The sequence below is a fragment of the Hyperolius riggenbachi genome, chromosome 8 (assembly GCF_040937935.1).
Source record: "Hyperolius riggenbachi isolate aHypRig1 chromosome 8, aHypRig1.pri, whole genome shotgun sequence".
Lineage (NCBI taxonomy): Eukaryota > Metazoa > Chordata > Amphibia > Anura > Hyperoliidae > Hyperolius > Hyperolius riggenbachi.
Genome location: NC_090653.1, coordinates 169,690,432 through 169,708,307, shown reverse-complemented (window position 1 = coordinate 169,708,307; position 17,876 = coordinate 169,690,432). Strand labels below are relative to the sequence as shown.

At 48.8% G+C, this 17,876-nt stretch overlaps 1 protein-coding gene across 1 annotated transcript in view; it reads left to right on the top strand.

The window, feature by feature from the left end:
* The first annotated feature begins 1,909 nt into the window (after positions 1 to 1,909).
* Positions 1,910 to 17,876, top strand: part of STARD8 (StAR related lipid transfer domain containing 8) — a 346,992-nt gene continuing 331,025 nt past the window's right edge. The window contains exon 1 of the mRNA XM_068247659.1: positions 1,910 to 2,253. Coding sequence (XP_068103760.1) covers positions 2,062 to 2,253 — 192 coding nt within the window. The 5' untranslated portion in view covers positions 1,910 to 2,061. The remainder of the gene's footprint in view (positions 2,254 to 17,876) is intronic.

Below are 17,876 nucleotides of genomic sequence, written 5' to 3'. Positions count from 1 at the left end.
ATTTACTTTGTTATGATCGATCACTGCTTCTGGATGCAGTGGTGATCAATCATTAAGGGGAGCACTCTGATTGGTTTTGGGAACTTCCTTTCCCATCTGCCAATCAGTCTGTCTGCATGGGCAAGCATGGAAATGCCGGAGATCGTGCACGGCATGTAATTACTCATACATGTACTGCATTATGAATGAACACTGCTATTCGCTACAGCAGTGTTCATTAATTTCTTTGGGGTGGATTAATTGGCTAAAGGAACCTTAGTTCCTTGGGACCAATTAGTGCTGCACAAATGTAGCACAGGAGCGCGCATGGGAGAGTTTCTGATTGCTGCCAGCAGCTGTGTAAACACATAGTAGTATATCTACGTCATGGTGGCTTGGAGGATGCCACACATGACGTAGATATACTGTAGCAGGGGAAAAAGTGGTTAAGGTCATGTGAGCGTGAGTACTGGGTGCCAGCTAGGGGGGGGAGGGGTGGATGATGGGAGAAGTAGAGGTCAGTGTTGGGGCTGCAGGAAGGGAAAGTCATTGGGGGTGCTGGAGGAGGGAAAGGTCAGTTTAGGTGCTGGAGGAGGTCAGTATGGGTGCTGCTGGGGACAGGAAGCATACTGCTGGGGACTGGAAGGGTGCTGCTGGGGGAGGGAAAAGTCAATGTAGGTGCGGGCGAGGGGGGGGGGGGCGGGGGTGCTAAGGGTCAGTGTGGGTGCTGGGGGAGGCAGGATCACTGCAGTGCTAATGCTGGGGAGGGAGAGGTCAGTATGGGTCCTAGGTGGAGGGAGAAGTCCCTGTGGGTGCAAGGTTGAGGGAGAGGTCACTGTGGATGCTGGGGGAGGGAGAGGTCACTGCTGTCAGAGAGACACTATCTTAGCTGCTCCCACACAGCTGTGGGGATAGTTACTCTAGGATTCCTGTATGGCACCTCTTTGCTCCAAAGGATACCAGATGGGGAGGAGATCCTGTGGGGGTGGGTGGGGCTTCCCACTGAAAGGGGCAGAGCTGATCGCAGCCAGAGGTAGAGCTTTGTTTTTACAGCCAAAGGGGCCATTTTATGGGAATTTATAGAGGGGGTGCTTGTGCACCCAGAGCCCCCCCCCCCCCTTGCAAGTGCCTGGTCCCACTTATCTTCAAATAAGGTTGCAGCATGATTGTGTATCTCACACTTGTCCAGGCTGTTCATAAAGAGGGATAACTAGGACTAACTTGAAAAAAGTTCAGACAGACCATGCGGAGGGGTTGCTAGCAAGCACGGGCTTAAATTCGGATTCCGGTGATCCGGATAGTTACTATCCGGATTTCACCCAGTAATGCTGTGCGGGCTGGGCGGGGGGGGGTCAAGCTTACCTATCTGACATCTTCTTCGCTCGTCCCTCGGCGCCTCCCACGATGCGTTCCAATCCGCCGTCACGTGACTACAAACACTTCCTCCTTCCGGGTTGAAGGAGGAAGTGTTTGTAATCACGTGACGGCAGATTGGAACGCATTGTGGGAGGCGCCGAGGGACGAGCGAAGATGACGTCGGATAGGTAAGCTTGACCCCCCCGCACAGCATTACTGGGTGAAATCCAGATAGTAACTACCCGGATCACCTGAATCCAAATTTAAGCCCATGCCTGGTTGCTAGTACAAAAAAATGTGTTCAGTTCAGTTCTTTATGTATTTCCTAGTGTGCATATGTTGAGCATATATTACATCCGATCTGTTAAATTTCAATTCATGGGGCAAATTATGTAAGATTACTCATCATCTAAGAATGCTAGGTATTTTTCCTGCAATAATGATACTCTAAAATTTTGTATCTTCCACATTAGGGATCACAGCTGGCTTCTGTTTCTGTCACAAAGCAGAAGACGGACAGATATGTGGACTGACTAAACTGCTGCTATGAGTCTTATATACCAAACTCTACAAGGTCAATTCCACCCGTTTCAAGGCCAACAACCTTCCACCCAGTGTAAATCAAGGGGAAGGAAGAAACGCCTCAAGGGAATATGTTGCCTATTTTGCACTTGTTACCAGTGTGACCATGAGAACAGCTACAGTCACCATGTGCATGCCATCCATATGCAGAAAGATACAATGGGCCCAGACCACAGATATCACAAGGAGGAATGTATCACACCAGAGGCTGTGCAGGCTTCACTCACAATTATGGATCACGTATACTTGGTTGGGAGAAACATTCCCAGTGTGGACAACACTCTGCTTCTACCGACGACTGGTATAAGGACAGAACACTCTACAGACTACCATATGGTGTGTACCTTTTTTTTTACAACAAAATATTTATATTATAGTAATTTGTAAAGTTCTAACCGCAAACATATAAGAAAAAAATAGATCAGGAAGTAAGGGGATGTTCCCTCACTAGGAACACAGCCTGATGAAAGGGAGTCTTCTCTCCCGCAAACCCATTGCAAATAAAATGTATACTTTACAAACACGGTCCTAGCCGTGTCTTACTTTCACTCATACTCCACAGCAATTCATTTACTCTTACTGGCTGCTTGTGACCTGTTCAGTGCTAAGTTGCATTTTAGCCCGGGGTAAAAACAGCACAGCACGCTGTCCAGTCTCTAACGCCACATGCCACTCACTAGACACAGCATACCCACAGAGTGCAGGAGCTGTGTGCAGGCACCAGCTTGGTGAGGACCCCCAGCGTAGTACAACAGGAACCTTAAAGAGCTGCCCTGGCGAGAGGGACAAAGCTATACTGCTAGGACCATCATACAGGCATACTAGCCACCAATTCAGGTGAGGTTACTCATCGGGCAGCCACCTAACTCCATTGACACTGCTGAGGACTGGTTAACACTGCAAGTGATTTTCTAAGCTTTTATGATTTTAAATATTCTTGCTAATGTAATCCTGTGTGTTCTCACTGGAGCAATGTGATTTTGTAAAAATCCCCCCCAGCATTACATTAGGAAGAGTTTTTAACATCACTAGGGTTAACCACTTAAGTATCAGCGGTCTCAACCCCCTTAACCTCCTTGCCGGTTATCCTGAGCTCAGCTCGGGGTAACCTGCGTAGGAGGATTTCTCAGGCCCCGCTGGGCCGATTTTCACAATTTTTTCCCTGCACGCAGCTAGCACTTTGCCGCACGACTTACTTTTAGCGTAGTACGCTAGGTGTTTCTTAGTTACCTGCGTGCGTACTACTACTACTACTGCCTACTACTACTACTACTAGTCACCACCAAGTCACCACCAACACAGACTTTATTAAAGTTTACACCCTTTCCCGCCCTCTTCTACTTATTTTTTTTCTGTATTTGTATAGTGCACAATGACTGGCAGAGGTAGCGGTAGAGGGCGAGGCAACACCAGGAGAGGCAGCGCCATTGCAGGAGCCACTGCCAGCAGCAGCAGGTCTGGGACTGGTCCGCCGCCAGCCACTGACCACAGGGAGGAGGGAGCAGAGGCGCAACAGCAGCGTGTTGCGCCGATCTTTGAGACGGGTCGTCGCCTACGGCTTATTGGTGAGAGTCAGGTGCAGGCTGTGGTGGAAATGATGGCGGGGCAGGAAGCCACCTTTTCCAGCCAGGCCTCCAGCACCAGCGAGACCAGTGCCACCAGCACCAGCACTCCTGTCCGCAGCAGGCCTCCACCAGCGCTTGAGGCCATGGTCACGGTGACCCCATCGACCAGCCTGCCCTCAATGAGCACGCTCTTCTCCCCTGAGACTGTGACCATGTACAGGGATGTTTTGAAGAAGTATGAGTTGGAGATGATGGGGCCATCCAAGGAGGAGGAGGAGGTGCAGAAGTCTGCTGTTGGCGCTGAGGAGGAGGGGCGTGATGCAGGGGATGTTGGGGTAAAGGAGTTGGTGGAGGCGGGCTCACAGGATATGTTTGGGGTTGATGATAATGACTTGATAGATCCTTCCTATGTGCCACCAGTACCACCAGCACAGTTGGTTGAAGGCAGCTCGTCACTGGAGGAGGAGGCGTCTCTGGCGCAGAGGCGTGGCAGCAGCAAGGCGGCCAGCACAGGGCGTGGAAGACAGGAGCCACAGCCTGCTGCTTCAGTCCACCACCCGCAGCAAACCTCTAACTAACACCAAAAAGGCACAATCCTCCAAGGGCACCCAAAAACCCCAGCCCTCAAGCTTAAAGAGCAGGTTGAAGTCCCCAGTCTGGCGGTACTTCACCAAGTGCCCAGTGGACCCGACCCGTGCAATTTGCAACAGTTGCAATCTCAGTCTCAGCAGAGGTCGCGATATGCACAAATTGAGTACCTCGTGCCTGCAGACCCACTTACAGAGCAGACATTTTGAGGACTTTAATGAGTTGGAGAAGCTTATGCAAAGTGGGGCAGGCAGTGGTCAGAGACAGACAGCCACTGCACAGATTTCAGCAGCAGCAGCCGACCCTCCTGCCCATCCAGCAGCAGCAGGAGCACAGCAGCAACTCACTTCCACTCCACCCCCCCACCCCCCGGGCAGCCAGTCCTCAGTGGCCTCATCAGCTCCCTCCACAGTGGCCTCATCAGCTCCCTCCACAGTGGCCTCCTCATCCTCCCATGCAGGCAAATGCCGCCAGACCCTGCTCAGCGAAGCATTCCCCGGTGTGACCAAGGTGCTGCCTCCCGCCCACAGGCACATCCGGTTGCTGAACGGGTTGCTTGCCCGGGCCATGTGCTTCCAGCTCCTGCCATATTCCTTTGTGCAGGAGGGGAGTGACATCAGAGCGCTGCTGCAGGTTGAGATCCCGGAGTGGCAAGTCCCCAGCCGCCACTATTTCTCCCGCAGGGCGATCCCAGCACTGCACCGCTCTGCCATGGCGAACGTGGGCCACGCGCTGGATCACGCTGTGAGTGCGCGGATCCACATAACCATGGATTCGTGGAGCAGCCGGTTTGGGACAGAGCGCTATCTGTCCTTTACGGCCCACTGGGTCAGCCTGATGGAAAGCCCGAGCGAGGAAGCAGCAGGTCCATCCTCGGGCACAGCAGCACCTGTCGCCCAGTACGTGGTGCCACCGCGCAGGGTCAGGGGAAAAGAGCAAGTTAGAGCCGACGCAAAGGATAGTGTTTCTCGGAGCAGAGGTGGACACAAACAAGAACGCGGTCAAGCTACCGGCAGACAAGATGGAAACTATAAAGGAGAGAATCTCAGTGGTTCAGGAAAACACAACTTTGACGGCAAGACAATGTCTAAGCATACTGGGAACCCTTGCAGCCGCCATACCAATGGTAAGATGGGCAAGATGGAACTTCCGCAGTTATCAGAAGGGCTTTCTGGATCAATGGAAGAATCAGGATTACAACCAACAGATAGTTATCCTTCCCAAGATGAAGAGAGAGCTGGCATGGTTGGAAGAAGACGTGAATCTTCTAAATCATCACAGGCTGATATCGACAGAGCCCATCGTAATAACGACAGACGCGAGTCATTGGGGTTGGGGTGCTCACCTAGACCACAATTATGCTCAAGGCAGGTGGGATGCAAACCCAGTGGACACTCCAGCAAATATATTAGAAGTAAGAGCTGTGTTAAAAGCACTACTACACTTTGCCCCCCTAATCGAGAACAAAGAAGTGTTACTAAAGATAGACAATACTACAGCAGTAGCTTATTTAAGAAATCAAGGGGGTACTCGGAGCCGAGCCTTGTTGAGGGAGGTGGAACCAATCATGTCGTGGGCACAACACAACCTTCTCAACCTTCACGCAACTCACATTCCGGGAGTGAGGAATTGTATAGCAGACTCTCTCAGCAGACAATGGCTAGACCACAGCGAGTGGAGTCTCAGCATGGAGATATACAGGATGGTTTGCGAGAAATGGCGAGAGCCGCAGATAGACCTCATGGCGGCACCTGTCAATACGAAGTGCCATCAATTTTTTCCGAGATACAAGTACCGGCAAGCGGCGGGCTGGGATGCCCTATTGATCCAATGGAATTTCAGCCTAGCATATATTTATCCACCGACTCCAATGATTTACAGAGTGCTGAAAAAAATACAACAGGAGAGAACAACAGTTGTGATAATCCTACCATACTGGCCGCGCAGACCATGGTTTCCGCTATTACAGAAGCTAGCCATGGAGGCTCCCATGACTCTACCTTGTCCTCCAGATCTACTCTCACAGAATGGGGTGCTACACCCGCACCCGGAACTTCTAAACCTAACGGCATGGAAGCTGAGAGGGACAGGCTGCAAAGTTTAGGATGTTCCAAGGATGTCATTGACACATTACTCAAGGCAAGGAAGAATACAACAAATATGTCGTACAACCGAACATGGAAAAGGTTCATTGATTTTCTGAGCGAAGAAAAGATACAGTTAGAGGCAGTGCAAGTTACGACGATCTTGGACTTTCTGCAGAGAGGTGTTAAGCTTGGCTTGAGCCTCAGTACAATCAAGACACAGATATCAGCATTATCGGCACTTACCCACAGAAGGTGGGCAATAGAACTACTGGTAATCCAGTTTGTCCAGGCAGTCGCTAAAATTAAACCTCCAAGGAAGAGTTGGTACCCCCAGTGGGATTTACCTCTAGTTCTCAAGGGTATATCTAAACAACCATTTCTGCCAGTCGAAACATGCACCATGACTAACCTCACTTTAAAGGCCGTCTTTCTGACAGCAATTACGTCAGCGAGGAGAATCTCAGAGCTACAGGCGCTTAGTTGTGACCCTCCGCACACACAGTTTTTTCCTGACAGAGTAGCTTTAAGGCCTATAGACCAGTTTGTGCCAAAAGTTGCAAGGACATATCATTTTAATCAAGAGTGGAGTTAACCAACGTTCCATGATTCCTCACTGGAAGTAGCCAATTCCTTAAGTGTACCAGAGATATTGAAAACGTATATTGACCTAACGAAAGATTTTCGTAAGACAAGGAGGTTATTCGTCATTCCTGAAGGTTACAGGAAGGGAGAAGCAGCCACATCTAAGACGTTGGCAACTTGGTTGGTGAAGGCTATTAAGATGGCGTACAGAGTGATGGGCAGTACTCCACCAGAAGAGATAACAGCGCATTCCACAAGATCAGTCTCATCCTCATGGGCAGCTTTAGTCAAAGTGTCACCAGAAGTTATATGTTGGGCCGCGAACTGGTCCTCACTCAATACTTTTGTCAATCATTATAAGGTGGATCCAGGAGCATTGTCCACAGTCAACTTTGGGTAGGAGGTGTTATCTGCCGTTAAGATAAACACTCTCTAATCGTACTCACAATTGTAACTTGTTTTTTGTTTCTTGTGTGTATCGCCAATAAATGTACATTGGTAAAAGCAATAGTTGTCCCTCCCTTTGTGCAGTATATAGTTAAATCCCCGTAGTATGCTGACATGGACATGGAAGGAAAACGGAAAATTGTATACTCACCTAACGGTAATTTTCCTTTCCTTTCAAGGTCCATGTCAGCATACGGAGCACCCACCCGGTAGTACAGTCTATTATCGGGACTAGCAAAAAAAGCACCTTGAGTGGGGAGGGTCTAGAATTTATACTAACAAGTCCTGGTGGGGTTAAGGGGCGGGATTAACCCCGTAGTATGCTGACATGGACCTTGAAAGGAAAGGAAAATTACCGTTAGGTGAGTATACAATTTTCCGTTATGTATTTATTGTATTTCTACCTGACTCCTCCTGCTGCTGCTGGCCTGCTGCATTGATTTACCTATGAATTTATCTATGTATTTATTGTATTTCTACCTGACTCCTGCTGCTGCTGGCCTGCTGCATTGATTTACCTATGAATTTATTTATGTATTTAGTGTATTTCTACCTGACTTCTCCCGCAGCTGCTGGCCTGCTGCATTGATTTACCATTGAATTTATTTATGTATTTATTGTATTTCTACCTGACTCCTCCTGCTGCTGCTGGCCTGCTGCATTGATTTACCTATGAATTTATTTATGTATTTATTGTATTTCTACCTGACTCCTCCTGCTGCTGCTGGCTTGCTGCATTGATTTATTTATGACTTTATGAATTGATTCATGTATTTATTGTATTTATAAAGCGGCAACATATTACACCGCGCTCATTTTCATCCTGCTGCTGTCAGTGTTCCCACCGCCAGGGTCCACACTATGCATTGCCTGCTGCCAGTGCCACACGTCACTCCTCCTCCTGCTGCTGTTGTATTTATCCTCCTGCTGTCAGTGGTCCCACCGCCAGGGTCCACACAATACACTGCCTGCTGCCAGTGCCACACGTCACTCACTCCTCCTCCTGCTGCTGCTGTTGTATTTATCCTGTTGCTGTCAGTGGTCCCACCGCTAGGGTCCACACTATGCATTGCCTGCTGCCAGTGCCACACGTCACTCCTCCTCCTCCGCCTGCTGTTGTATTTATCCTCCTGCTGTCAGTGGTCCCACCGCCAGGATCCACACAATACATTGCCTGCTGCCAGTGCCACACGTCACTCCTCCTCCTGCTGCTGCTGTTGTATTTATCCTCCTGCTGTCAGTGGTCCCACCGCCAGGGTCCACACAATACACTGCCTGCTGCCAGTGCCACACGTCACTCACTCCTCCTCCTGCTGCTGCTGTTGTATTTATCCTGCTGCTGTCAGTGGTCCCACCACCAGGGTTCACACTATGCATTGCCTGCTGCCAGTGCCACACGTCACTCCTCCTCCTCCTCCTGCTGCTGCTGTTGTATTTATCCTGCTGCTGTCAGTGGTCCCACCACCAGGGTCCACACAATACACTGCCTGCTGCCAGTGCCACACGTCACTCACTTCTCCTCCTGCTGCTGCTGTTGTATTTATCCTGCTGCTGTCAGTGGTCCCACCGCCAGGGTCCACACTATGCATTGCCTGCTGCCAGTGCCACACGTCACTCCTCCTACTGCTGCTGTATTTATCCTGCTGCTGTCAGTGGTCACACCGCCAGGGTCAACACAATACATTGCCTGCTGCCAGTGCCACACGTCACTCCTCCTCCTGCTGCTGCTGTACTTATCATCCTGCTGCTTTATTTATTCTCCTGCTGTCAGTGGTCCCACCGCCAGGGTCCACACTATGCATTGCCTGCTGCCAGTGCCACACGTCACTCCTCCGCCTGCTGTTGTATTTATCCTCCTGCTGTCAGTGGTCCTACCGCCAGGATCCACACAATACATTGCCTGCTGCCAGTGCCACATGTCACTCACTCCTCCTCCTGCTGCTGCTGTTGTATTTATCCTGCTGCTGTCAGTGGTCCCACCACCAGGGTTCACACTATGCATTGCCTGCTGCCAGTGCCACACGTCACTCCTCCTCCTGCTGCTGTTGTATTTATCCTCCTGCTGTCAGTGGTCCCACCGCCAGGGTCCACACAATACACTGCCTGCTGCCAGTGCCACACGTCACTCCTCCTCCTGCTGCTGCTGTTGTATTTATCCTCCTGCTGTCAGTGGTCCCACCGCCAGGGTCCACACAATACACTGCCTGCTGCAAGTGCCACACGTCACTCACTCCTCCTCCTGCTGTTGTATTTATCCTGCTGCTATCAGTGGTCCCACCACCAGGGTCCACACTATGCATTGCCTGCTGCCAGTGCCACACGTCACTCCTCCTCCTCCTCCTCCTGCTGTTGTATTTATTCTGCTGCTGTCAGTGGTCCCACTGCTAGGGTCCACACTATGCATTGCCTGCTGCCAGTGCCACACGTCACTCCTCCTGCTGCTGCTGTTGTATTTATCCTCCTGCTGTCAGTGGTCCCACCGCCAGGGTCCACACAATACACTGCCTGCTGCCAGTGCCACACGTCACTCACTCCTCCTCCTGCTGTTGTATTTATCCTGCTGCTATCAGTGGTCCCACCACCAGGGTCCACACTATGCATTGCCTGCTGCCAGTGCCACACGTCACTCCTCCTCCTCCTCCTGCTGCTGTTGTATTTATCCTGCTGCTATCAGTGGTCCCACCACCAGGGTCCACACTATGCATTGCCTGCTGCCAGTGCCACACGTCACTCCTCCTCCTCCTGCTGTTGTATTTATCCTGCTGCTGTCAGTGGTCCCACCACCAGGGTTCACACTATGCATTGCCTGCTGCCAGTGCCACACGTCACTCCTCCTCCTGCTGTTGTATTTATCCTGCTGCTGTCAGTGGTCCCACCACCAGGGTCCACACAATACACTGCCTGCTGCCAGTGCCACACGTCACTTACTTCTCCTCCTGCTGCTGCTGTTGTATTTATCCTGCTGCTGTCAGTGGTCACACCGCCAGGGTCAACACAATACATTGCCTGCTGCCAGTGCCACACGTCACTCCTCCTCCTGCTGCTGCTGTACTTATCCTCCTGCTGCTGTATTTATCCTCCTGCTGTCAGTGGTCCCACCGCCAGGGTCCACACAATGCATTGCCTGCTGCTTTTTTTAAGTACACCTATTTCAATGTGATTTCCCTTTAACAAAAAAACACAAAAAAAACCTGAATTCGAACATGAATTTTTACCGAATTTTGAGGCGTAACCCCGAACCGAATATGAATCCGAACCGAATTTCGTGGTCGAAGGCGAATTCGAATGTCATGCGGACCCGAATTCGAATCTACCCGAACCGAATTTTGGTACATCTGAGCATGCCTGGCCGCAACCACCATCCACGCCACACGCTGTGAACCTTAGCCACCCACTCTGCCGTCTCTATGATGGTAGAGTTTCTGTAAGCTGGTCAGGAGCCGCTTTCATTGGCTCCTGACCGTGTTTATCAATGTAAGCCAATGGGAGTTGCTTACATTGATATACAGGGTCAGAATCATCGACTACCTACACTGGCTCTTTAGTCAAATTTAAAGAGACTCTGAAGCGAGAATAAATCTCGCTTCAGAGCTCATAGTTAGCAAGGGCATGTGTGCCCCTGCTAAACCGCCGCTATGGCGCGGCTTAACGGGGGTCCCTTCACCCCCAAAGCGACCACTGCAACACTTGGTCGCAGATTTGGTCGTGATTTATGGCTTTCTGGAGGCAGGGCTAACGGCTGCAGCCCTGCCTCCAGTCGCGTCTGTCAGCGGCGCATCGCCGCCTCTCCCCCGCCCCTCTCAGTGAAGGAAGACTGAGAGGGGCAGGGGAGAGGCGGAGATACGCGCTGACAGACGCGCGTGGGGCAGGGCTGCGGCGGTTAGCCCTGCCCCAACCAGGAAGCACTCCCCCGCTGTACGGAGCCGATTGGGGGGGTCAGGGACCCCCGTTAAGCCGCGGGATAGCGGCGTTTTAGCAGGGGCACACGTGCCCCTGCTATCTATGAGGTCTGAAGCGAGATTTATTCTCGCTTCAGACTCTCTTTAAGATTGCTTTATTGTCCATGAGCCAAAAAGTTTGCTCACCCCTGTGCTAGTTCTTTTCCTTATGGGGATTCTCAAGGTTTCTTTTACACATAACCCTCTCCTGGTGGTGCTTAACACTTAATCCCCCTCCCCTCGTAGTGCCTAACCCTTAAACCCCAAATTAACTTAACCTCCTGCACCTAACCTTACCCCCCCCCCCCTTTAAAACGCATCCTGTTCAGAAGGGTGAATGCTGTTTGTAGCAGCAGTTTGAATCGCAGGCAGCCCCTTTGCCTGCTATTATAGAGGACACCCTTTTAAACAGGAGGCCGCCTGTGCCCTTTTCAACTGCTCGGTGCCACAGACCACCGGAGTTATGCAACAATCTTTGCTATATGGATATGATGCTACACTGACATGATGTGAAGCAAGCCTTATAGGTTATATTTAAAGTTCAAGAAAGAATTACTATACTACAGTAACTAGAAACCCTCTTTAAAGCCAGTAGTGGTCAGTTAACATATGCTTTGTAGCTGTAAATATCAGCAATTATTTAGCAGAAAATGATCTAAAAGACTTGACATTTCTACCCTGCGTTTATCAGTAGCAGCATTCAGCACCAGATGGTGCACTCACAGTTAATTTGAGCTCTACCCTACACAGCAGCCTGCTATAAATGTGGACATTCATCTGCTTGTAAGAAGGGTCCCTGTTTCCTTTGCAGATTTGTCATTTTTCTGTTGGTTTGTTGGAATTGTCTGCATAGCGGAGTGGAAAATTACAGAATGTCCTGCCTAAAATTTAACTCTGTCCTGTCTTTTCCTGTCCTGCCTAACATTTAACTCTTTCTCAACAACTCAGACCCTGCAATGTTTCATCATCCTTACGCAGCATTACCCAAATTAATGTTTATATACTGTACCTTTATCGGACTTTGTTCTTGGACATGGTAATCTTTGAGATGTCATGGTTCATGAACTGACATGTATAATATCCTGCTCAGACTGTTAGAAATACCGATATTTAATATCACTATGGCAATACAGACAAAACTTTTTCTTATCTGCTTTGACTAGTCATAAATAGTTTAATGAAAATTGGGAGTTTGCTTTAACCACTTAAGGACCATGGGCTTAAACCCCCCTAGTGTTCAGGCCATTTTTTACAAAATAGGCCACTACAGCTTTAAGGCCTCGCTGCAGGGCCATACAACTATGCACACAAGTGAGGCCCCCCCTTTTCAGAATGCTCTGTTGGTGGGCCATAATTGCTCCCAGGATGTTTTTTTTTTAATAAATATTCTATTTATTTTTAAATAAATAAACATATTTTTTTATTTATTTAATAACCCTTCCTCCCACCCTCCCGTCGCCAGCCTATTACAGCGATCGGCTGTCATAGGCTTCAGCCAATGAGAGCTGATTGCTCTCCTGCGTCTTAGGGGGACAACTGTGTCACACGGCTGTCCCCAGTACATTGCTGCCGTAGATCGCAGCGCTGTACAGACTAAATAGATGGCGGTTTCGCCGTCTAACAGTCTCCTAGCGCCGCTGGGAGACTGATGACGGAGCGAATTTCCTGCAAATCTCACCCCAGGACTTTACGCCTGGTTCTGGGGCTGCCGCCACGGTCACGGCCATCGGAGTGATGCGGTTGGCTAGTAGTTAAGCATAACTTGTGTAGTTGTGTAGTAATAAGCAATAGGAGAGATGATTAACCCACAGATGTCCCTGCTTGTTGGAAGCAGGGCTGGCCTTAGGTTTCACAATGTCCTGAGAGAAACTTGATTTTGGTGCCCCCCAGACCTCTCTGCCCCCGGTACAAACTCCCCCGGTACAAACTACATCCTGCTCAATATTTTTGTGTTTTCCCAATTTCATTTTTCCACCCCTCCGCACCCGTTTCATCACTCGATCCCCCACCCCCTCCATTACATTATAAGATAAGACACATCGGTACCAGCTATCCAGCGTTGGATTAAGAGGTAATGGGGCCCTAGGCAAGGTTGTAGATTTGGCACCCTATTGTGGTCCTTTTGGTAAGCTGAAGTGGTTAGAGGTCAGAAAACGTGGCAGGTGGGCACCTTGATGCCCCCAAGGCCCCATGCCGCTGCCTAGGTTGCTGAGTGCATGATCCTGCTCTGCAGCTACCCCATCCTCCCCCTGAATTACATTATAAGATAAGACACACAGCACTAGGTAACATGATGAATATGGTGATGTACAGTGTATGTTGAGGTGTATTACTAGCACATACCACCAGTGGGCAGTACAGAACTTTTGTTTTATTGTGTTACTTGAAAAGCAGCACTCCAGGATCAAAAGTAAAGGCACAACTGCATAGTCCACTAATGGCAGATATGACCATGTCTTTATAAAATTAGGATCTCTCTCTCTCTCTCTCTATATATATATATACATGGGATGGGTTTTAGAGGAAGATTATTGTTCCTTACAGAAGCAGCCCTAGAGTACTTGAGGCCTGGTGCGAGTGTCGCATGCGGGGCCTAGAGCCATAAATGTAGGCCATCTACCATACCACCATGCTCATGGGCTTGTCCACTTCTAATGCAGTACACCTTATTATTGTTTAAAAACAATTACGTTTGTTAAAGAGAATCTGTACTGTGAAAATCTTACATAAATAAACGTACCAGCCTGTTTTTTTGTCTTCTCCTAGCCCCCTCTGTGACATTTTTGCTGCTCTCCGCTGCTTTCATGGTGATAAAATCACAGTTTTATTCATTGGTTTTGTAAACAATGAAGATGGCCGCCAAACAGGAAATACATCATCAGAGCAGGTACCTGTTTGCAGAGGCTCCTTTCAAACGTGATTTGATTGCTGGAATGTTACACCACTTGTTGCCTTAGCTGCTTTTCTGAGCTCTGAACTGATCTTTCGGCACTCACAGCTGTTCACAGCTCCTGAGACTGCAGATGCTGGCTGTGAGCAGAGACCTTGTCTGACTCATACACACAGCAAACACACAGAGCCTGCAGTGGGCATGGAGGAGGTGTGTATAACTTCTCCCTATCACAGCAGAGCAGTGCATTACTCTTTGCCTCAACAAGGCTTGACAAAGGAAAGAAGATTAGATTTTTTACAGAGACTAGAAAAGCAACTAGAAAAGGCTACAGCAAGCCAGATCGCATTAGAACAGGTGTAGGAACTTATAGGATAGAAGAAATAAGGCTGAACATTTTGTTACAGAGTCTCTTTAAAGGCCACTAAGCTAAAGAATAAACTGGAGATGGGTACTAAGCTGGCTGGGGAGCTAGGGATGGGTACTAGGCTAGCTGGGGCACTACAGATGGTTACCAGGCTGGCTGGGAAGCTAAGGATAGGTAGAAGCTGGCTGGGGACCTTGGGATAGATACAGGCTGGCTGGGGATCTAGGCGTGTGTACCAGACTGGCTGGGATAGTTGCTAGGCTGAATGGGGAGCTGGGGAGCTCCCCATGACTTTTCTGCACCATCACCAGGGGACAGGGTGATATGTGATGTATCTCTTAGCCTGACTTTGTTGGCCCACTCTGATTCTGTTGGTGGTATTGTAGACTATTTACCTGTTTAGCAAATTCCAAAATATGATGCTACTGAGTCCTGTGAGAGGTTGATTGTCATAGACTGGGTCGGTGGTATTTTGCATGCCCATGACTGGGAATGCTGTGCGCATGATGTAAATCATGATGTCATTGCGCAGGGCGGTCTCGTCCATGGGCATGCAATCAAGGACGCGTGCACCACTGGGTCAGCACCTGAGCATGAGCCGACTAGGAAGAACAGGGCTCTCAGTGCCAGTGCAGTGGGCATTACTGATAGCCCCCGTAAGGCCATCTCTGGTTCCTTAACTTGGTAGCTAGAGCTGACTGCTTCTCAGACCAGGCCCTTCCCACATCAAGACACCAGACAGTGATGACACCTTGTACACTCCTTTCAGAGCACAGTGCGAGTGTCATTAACCATTTTTATGTGAGACTTCAGCAATCTGAATTATAGTCAGCAAGGACAGACTGACAAGCAGTTTACAATTTGTATATGGAGAAGCTATAAGGAAGAAATTAAACACTAATTCAAATTAAATTAGCTTTATTGGCATGACCAAAATATATACAGGCATTGCTAAAGCAAAGAAACGACTAGTGAGATATGGTGGGTTGTTTAAGGAGGGTGGATCAAGATGCATTGGGTAGGCAGTCTGTGGACATTTTCATACTTAGAGTCCATTTTATGCTACTCTCAGTCTGTGGCCTGTCGTAACGTACTATGCAGCGATTGTCACTGTGGTTTCCTCTTCTCCCAGTAGAGTGTAGAGTTTCCTCTCACCCTCCATTGAGCTAAAACCTGGCATAAGGTCATAGGCGAACGCAGGGGGGGATTACAGCTGCCCAGAATCCCCCCTCAGACCTGGGCCAGTGCAGTGTCTGGGGACAGGCACAAGTTGAGACCCCAGAATATCTGCAGGCATCCTGCAGCACACAGCACTGCCCCCTTTCTTTCCCTGCTACAGTTGACTTTGGATGTATCAGCAGCGTGTGTACAGAGCATGGAGCAGCTGTGTACAGAGCATAGCGCAGCAGTGTGTGTACAGAGCATGAAGCAGCAGCGTGTGTACAGAGCACAGATCAGCAGCGTGTGTACAGAGCACGGATCAGCAGCGTGTGTACAGAGCATGGAGCAGCAGCGTGTGTACAGAGCATGGAGCAGCAGTGCGTGTACAGAGCATGGAGCAGCAGTGTGTGTACAGAGCATGGAGCAGCTCTGGGGAACTCAACAGAGTCAGGCATGAGCACAGCCCTGTGCCCTGCTGTGTGAATGCTTCACTTTCCCCTTCATTAGCAACGACGGCTGTCCTCATTATTATCTGTATCTAAACTGCTCCTGATCAGTCCTGTTGTCGATCAGGAGCAGATCAGATATTTAGGAAATAATTCTCAGATCCTATCAGTCAGAGGGAAATTGTATTATGTGTACTTAGCATGATGTCCTACCATATTATTATACTGTATTGTGCGTGGCAGAGGGAGACATTTCAGGAATCTCCCCCCCCCCCCCCCCCCCCTGAAAATCCTGGGTTTGCCCCTGAAGGTCCAGCAATTTCTTGAAATGAAACTCTCACAAGTTCAGTGTGAGACTAAATTTTCACTGATATTTAAACCTGCGTTTCCCCATTATTCATATCGCTGGGCGAACGACAAGGGAGTACCAGAGATGCTCACACAGGGATTTAATGACGCCATACATACCAATGTTTTGGCTCAACACAATTATGTTGCTTTGGCTGTCCTGCAGGTGCCCCATGGACATTTCCCTATGTAAAATAGAAACTGCACAACTGCAACTCAAAATATTGACGTTTAATGTACAGCAATGACGAGACGGGCCCTGTTCCGGACATTGACAAATGGTAGTGTGAATCTATCCCTAAAGTGTATGTAATAATCTCAAAACTGCATTTATTCTTTAAAGGGATTCTTAAGCCTATTACAAAAAAACATTTTTACTCACTTGGGGCTTCTACCAGCTCCCTGCAGCCGTCCCTTGCCCTCGCAGTCACTCTCGGATCCTCCTGTCCCCCGCCGCCAGCTGCTTTCGATTTCGGCCGACAGGCTCACTGCGCTTGCACAGGCCTGGTCACGCGTCTCCTTCTTCGTGTTCCCGTCTGCAATAGCGCTATTGTGGACAGGAACGCAAAGAAGACTATGCGTCGCCAGGCCTGTTGGCGAATCGAAAGTAGCTGGTGGCGGGGGACAGGAGGAGCCAAGAGTGACTGTGAGGGCACGGGATGGCTGCAGGGGGCTGGTAGAAGCCCCAAGTGAGTAAAAATGATTTTTTTTAATAGGCTTAAGTGTCCCTTTAAATGCTCGTGATTTTTGAACGCGAGTCTCCCGTTCAGCTTAGTGCTGTAGATTCCTGGATGTGAGCCTCACGTCTTGCACTAATCGCTGGCTCCACATGGTCATGCTCACGCTTGTGTATACTCATGCACATAGTAAAAAATGTGCACACATTCAATAAAGTTGAGGGATTTTTTTTTACAAAGTTTTTTTTTTTTTTTTTTAAAGGTTTTTTTTTTTTTGTATTGAAGTTTTAACCCCCACCCAGCCAATTAACCCCTTATGACACCTATACTTGGCCTTAAAATCAGTTGCCACCTTAAATTTCTCCCTCCCGTAGCAATAGGATGCAATCATTAGGGTAACAGTTCAGGGACCCAACGCTATAAAGTTGCATCACTATGGTGTTGCCTAGTGATGCATCTGTACAGCAATGGGGTCCCCAAACTGTGCACACTAGCGATTGTTACAGATGCACAGGCTGCAGATAATGGTCTGCTACATGCACAACTAGTATCAAAATATGGCATGTATAGTATCATTTTAATCGGATTTGATAACTGTGACACCTGACATGTGAAAAATAGGAAGGGTGAAAATGAAAAAAAAACCCTTTTTCTGCATTTACACCTATTTTTTAATGTGTAGAATAAGTATAGGATTGATCAACTCTTGGAAAAAAAAATATTACCCAAAGAAAGCCTATGTTATCCTGAAAAAAAACCTATATATCATTATATAATCTCACTTTGATGGCATATGTATTATAAAAGTTACTGCTGTATCAATTGCGACACAAATGAAATGCCAAAATTGCCAGGAAATTTAT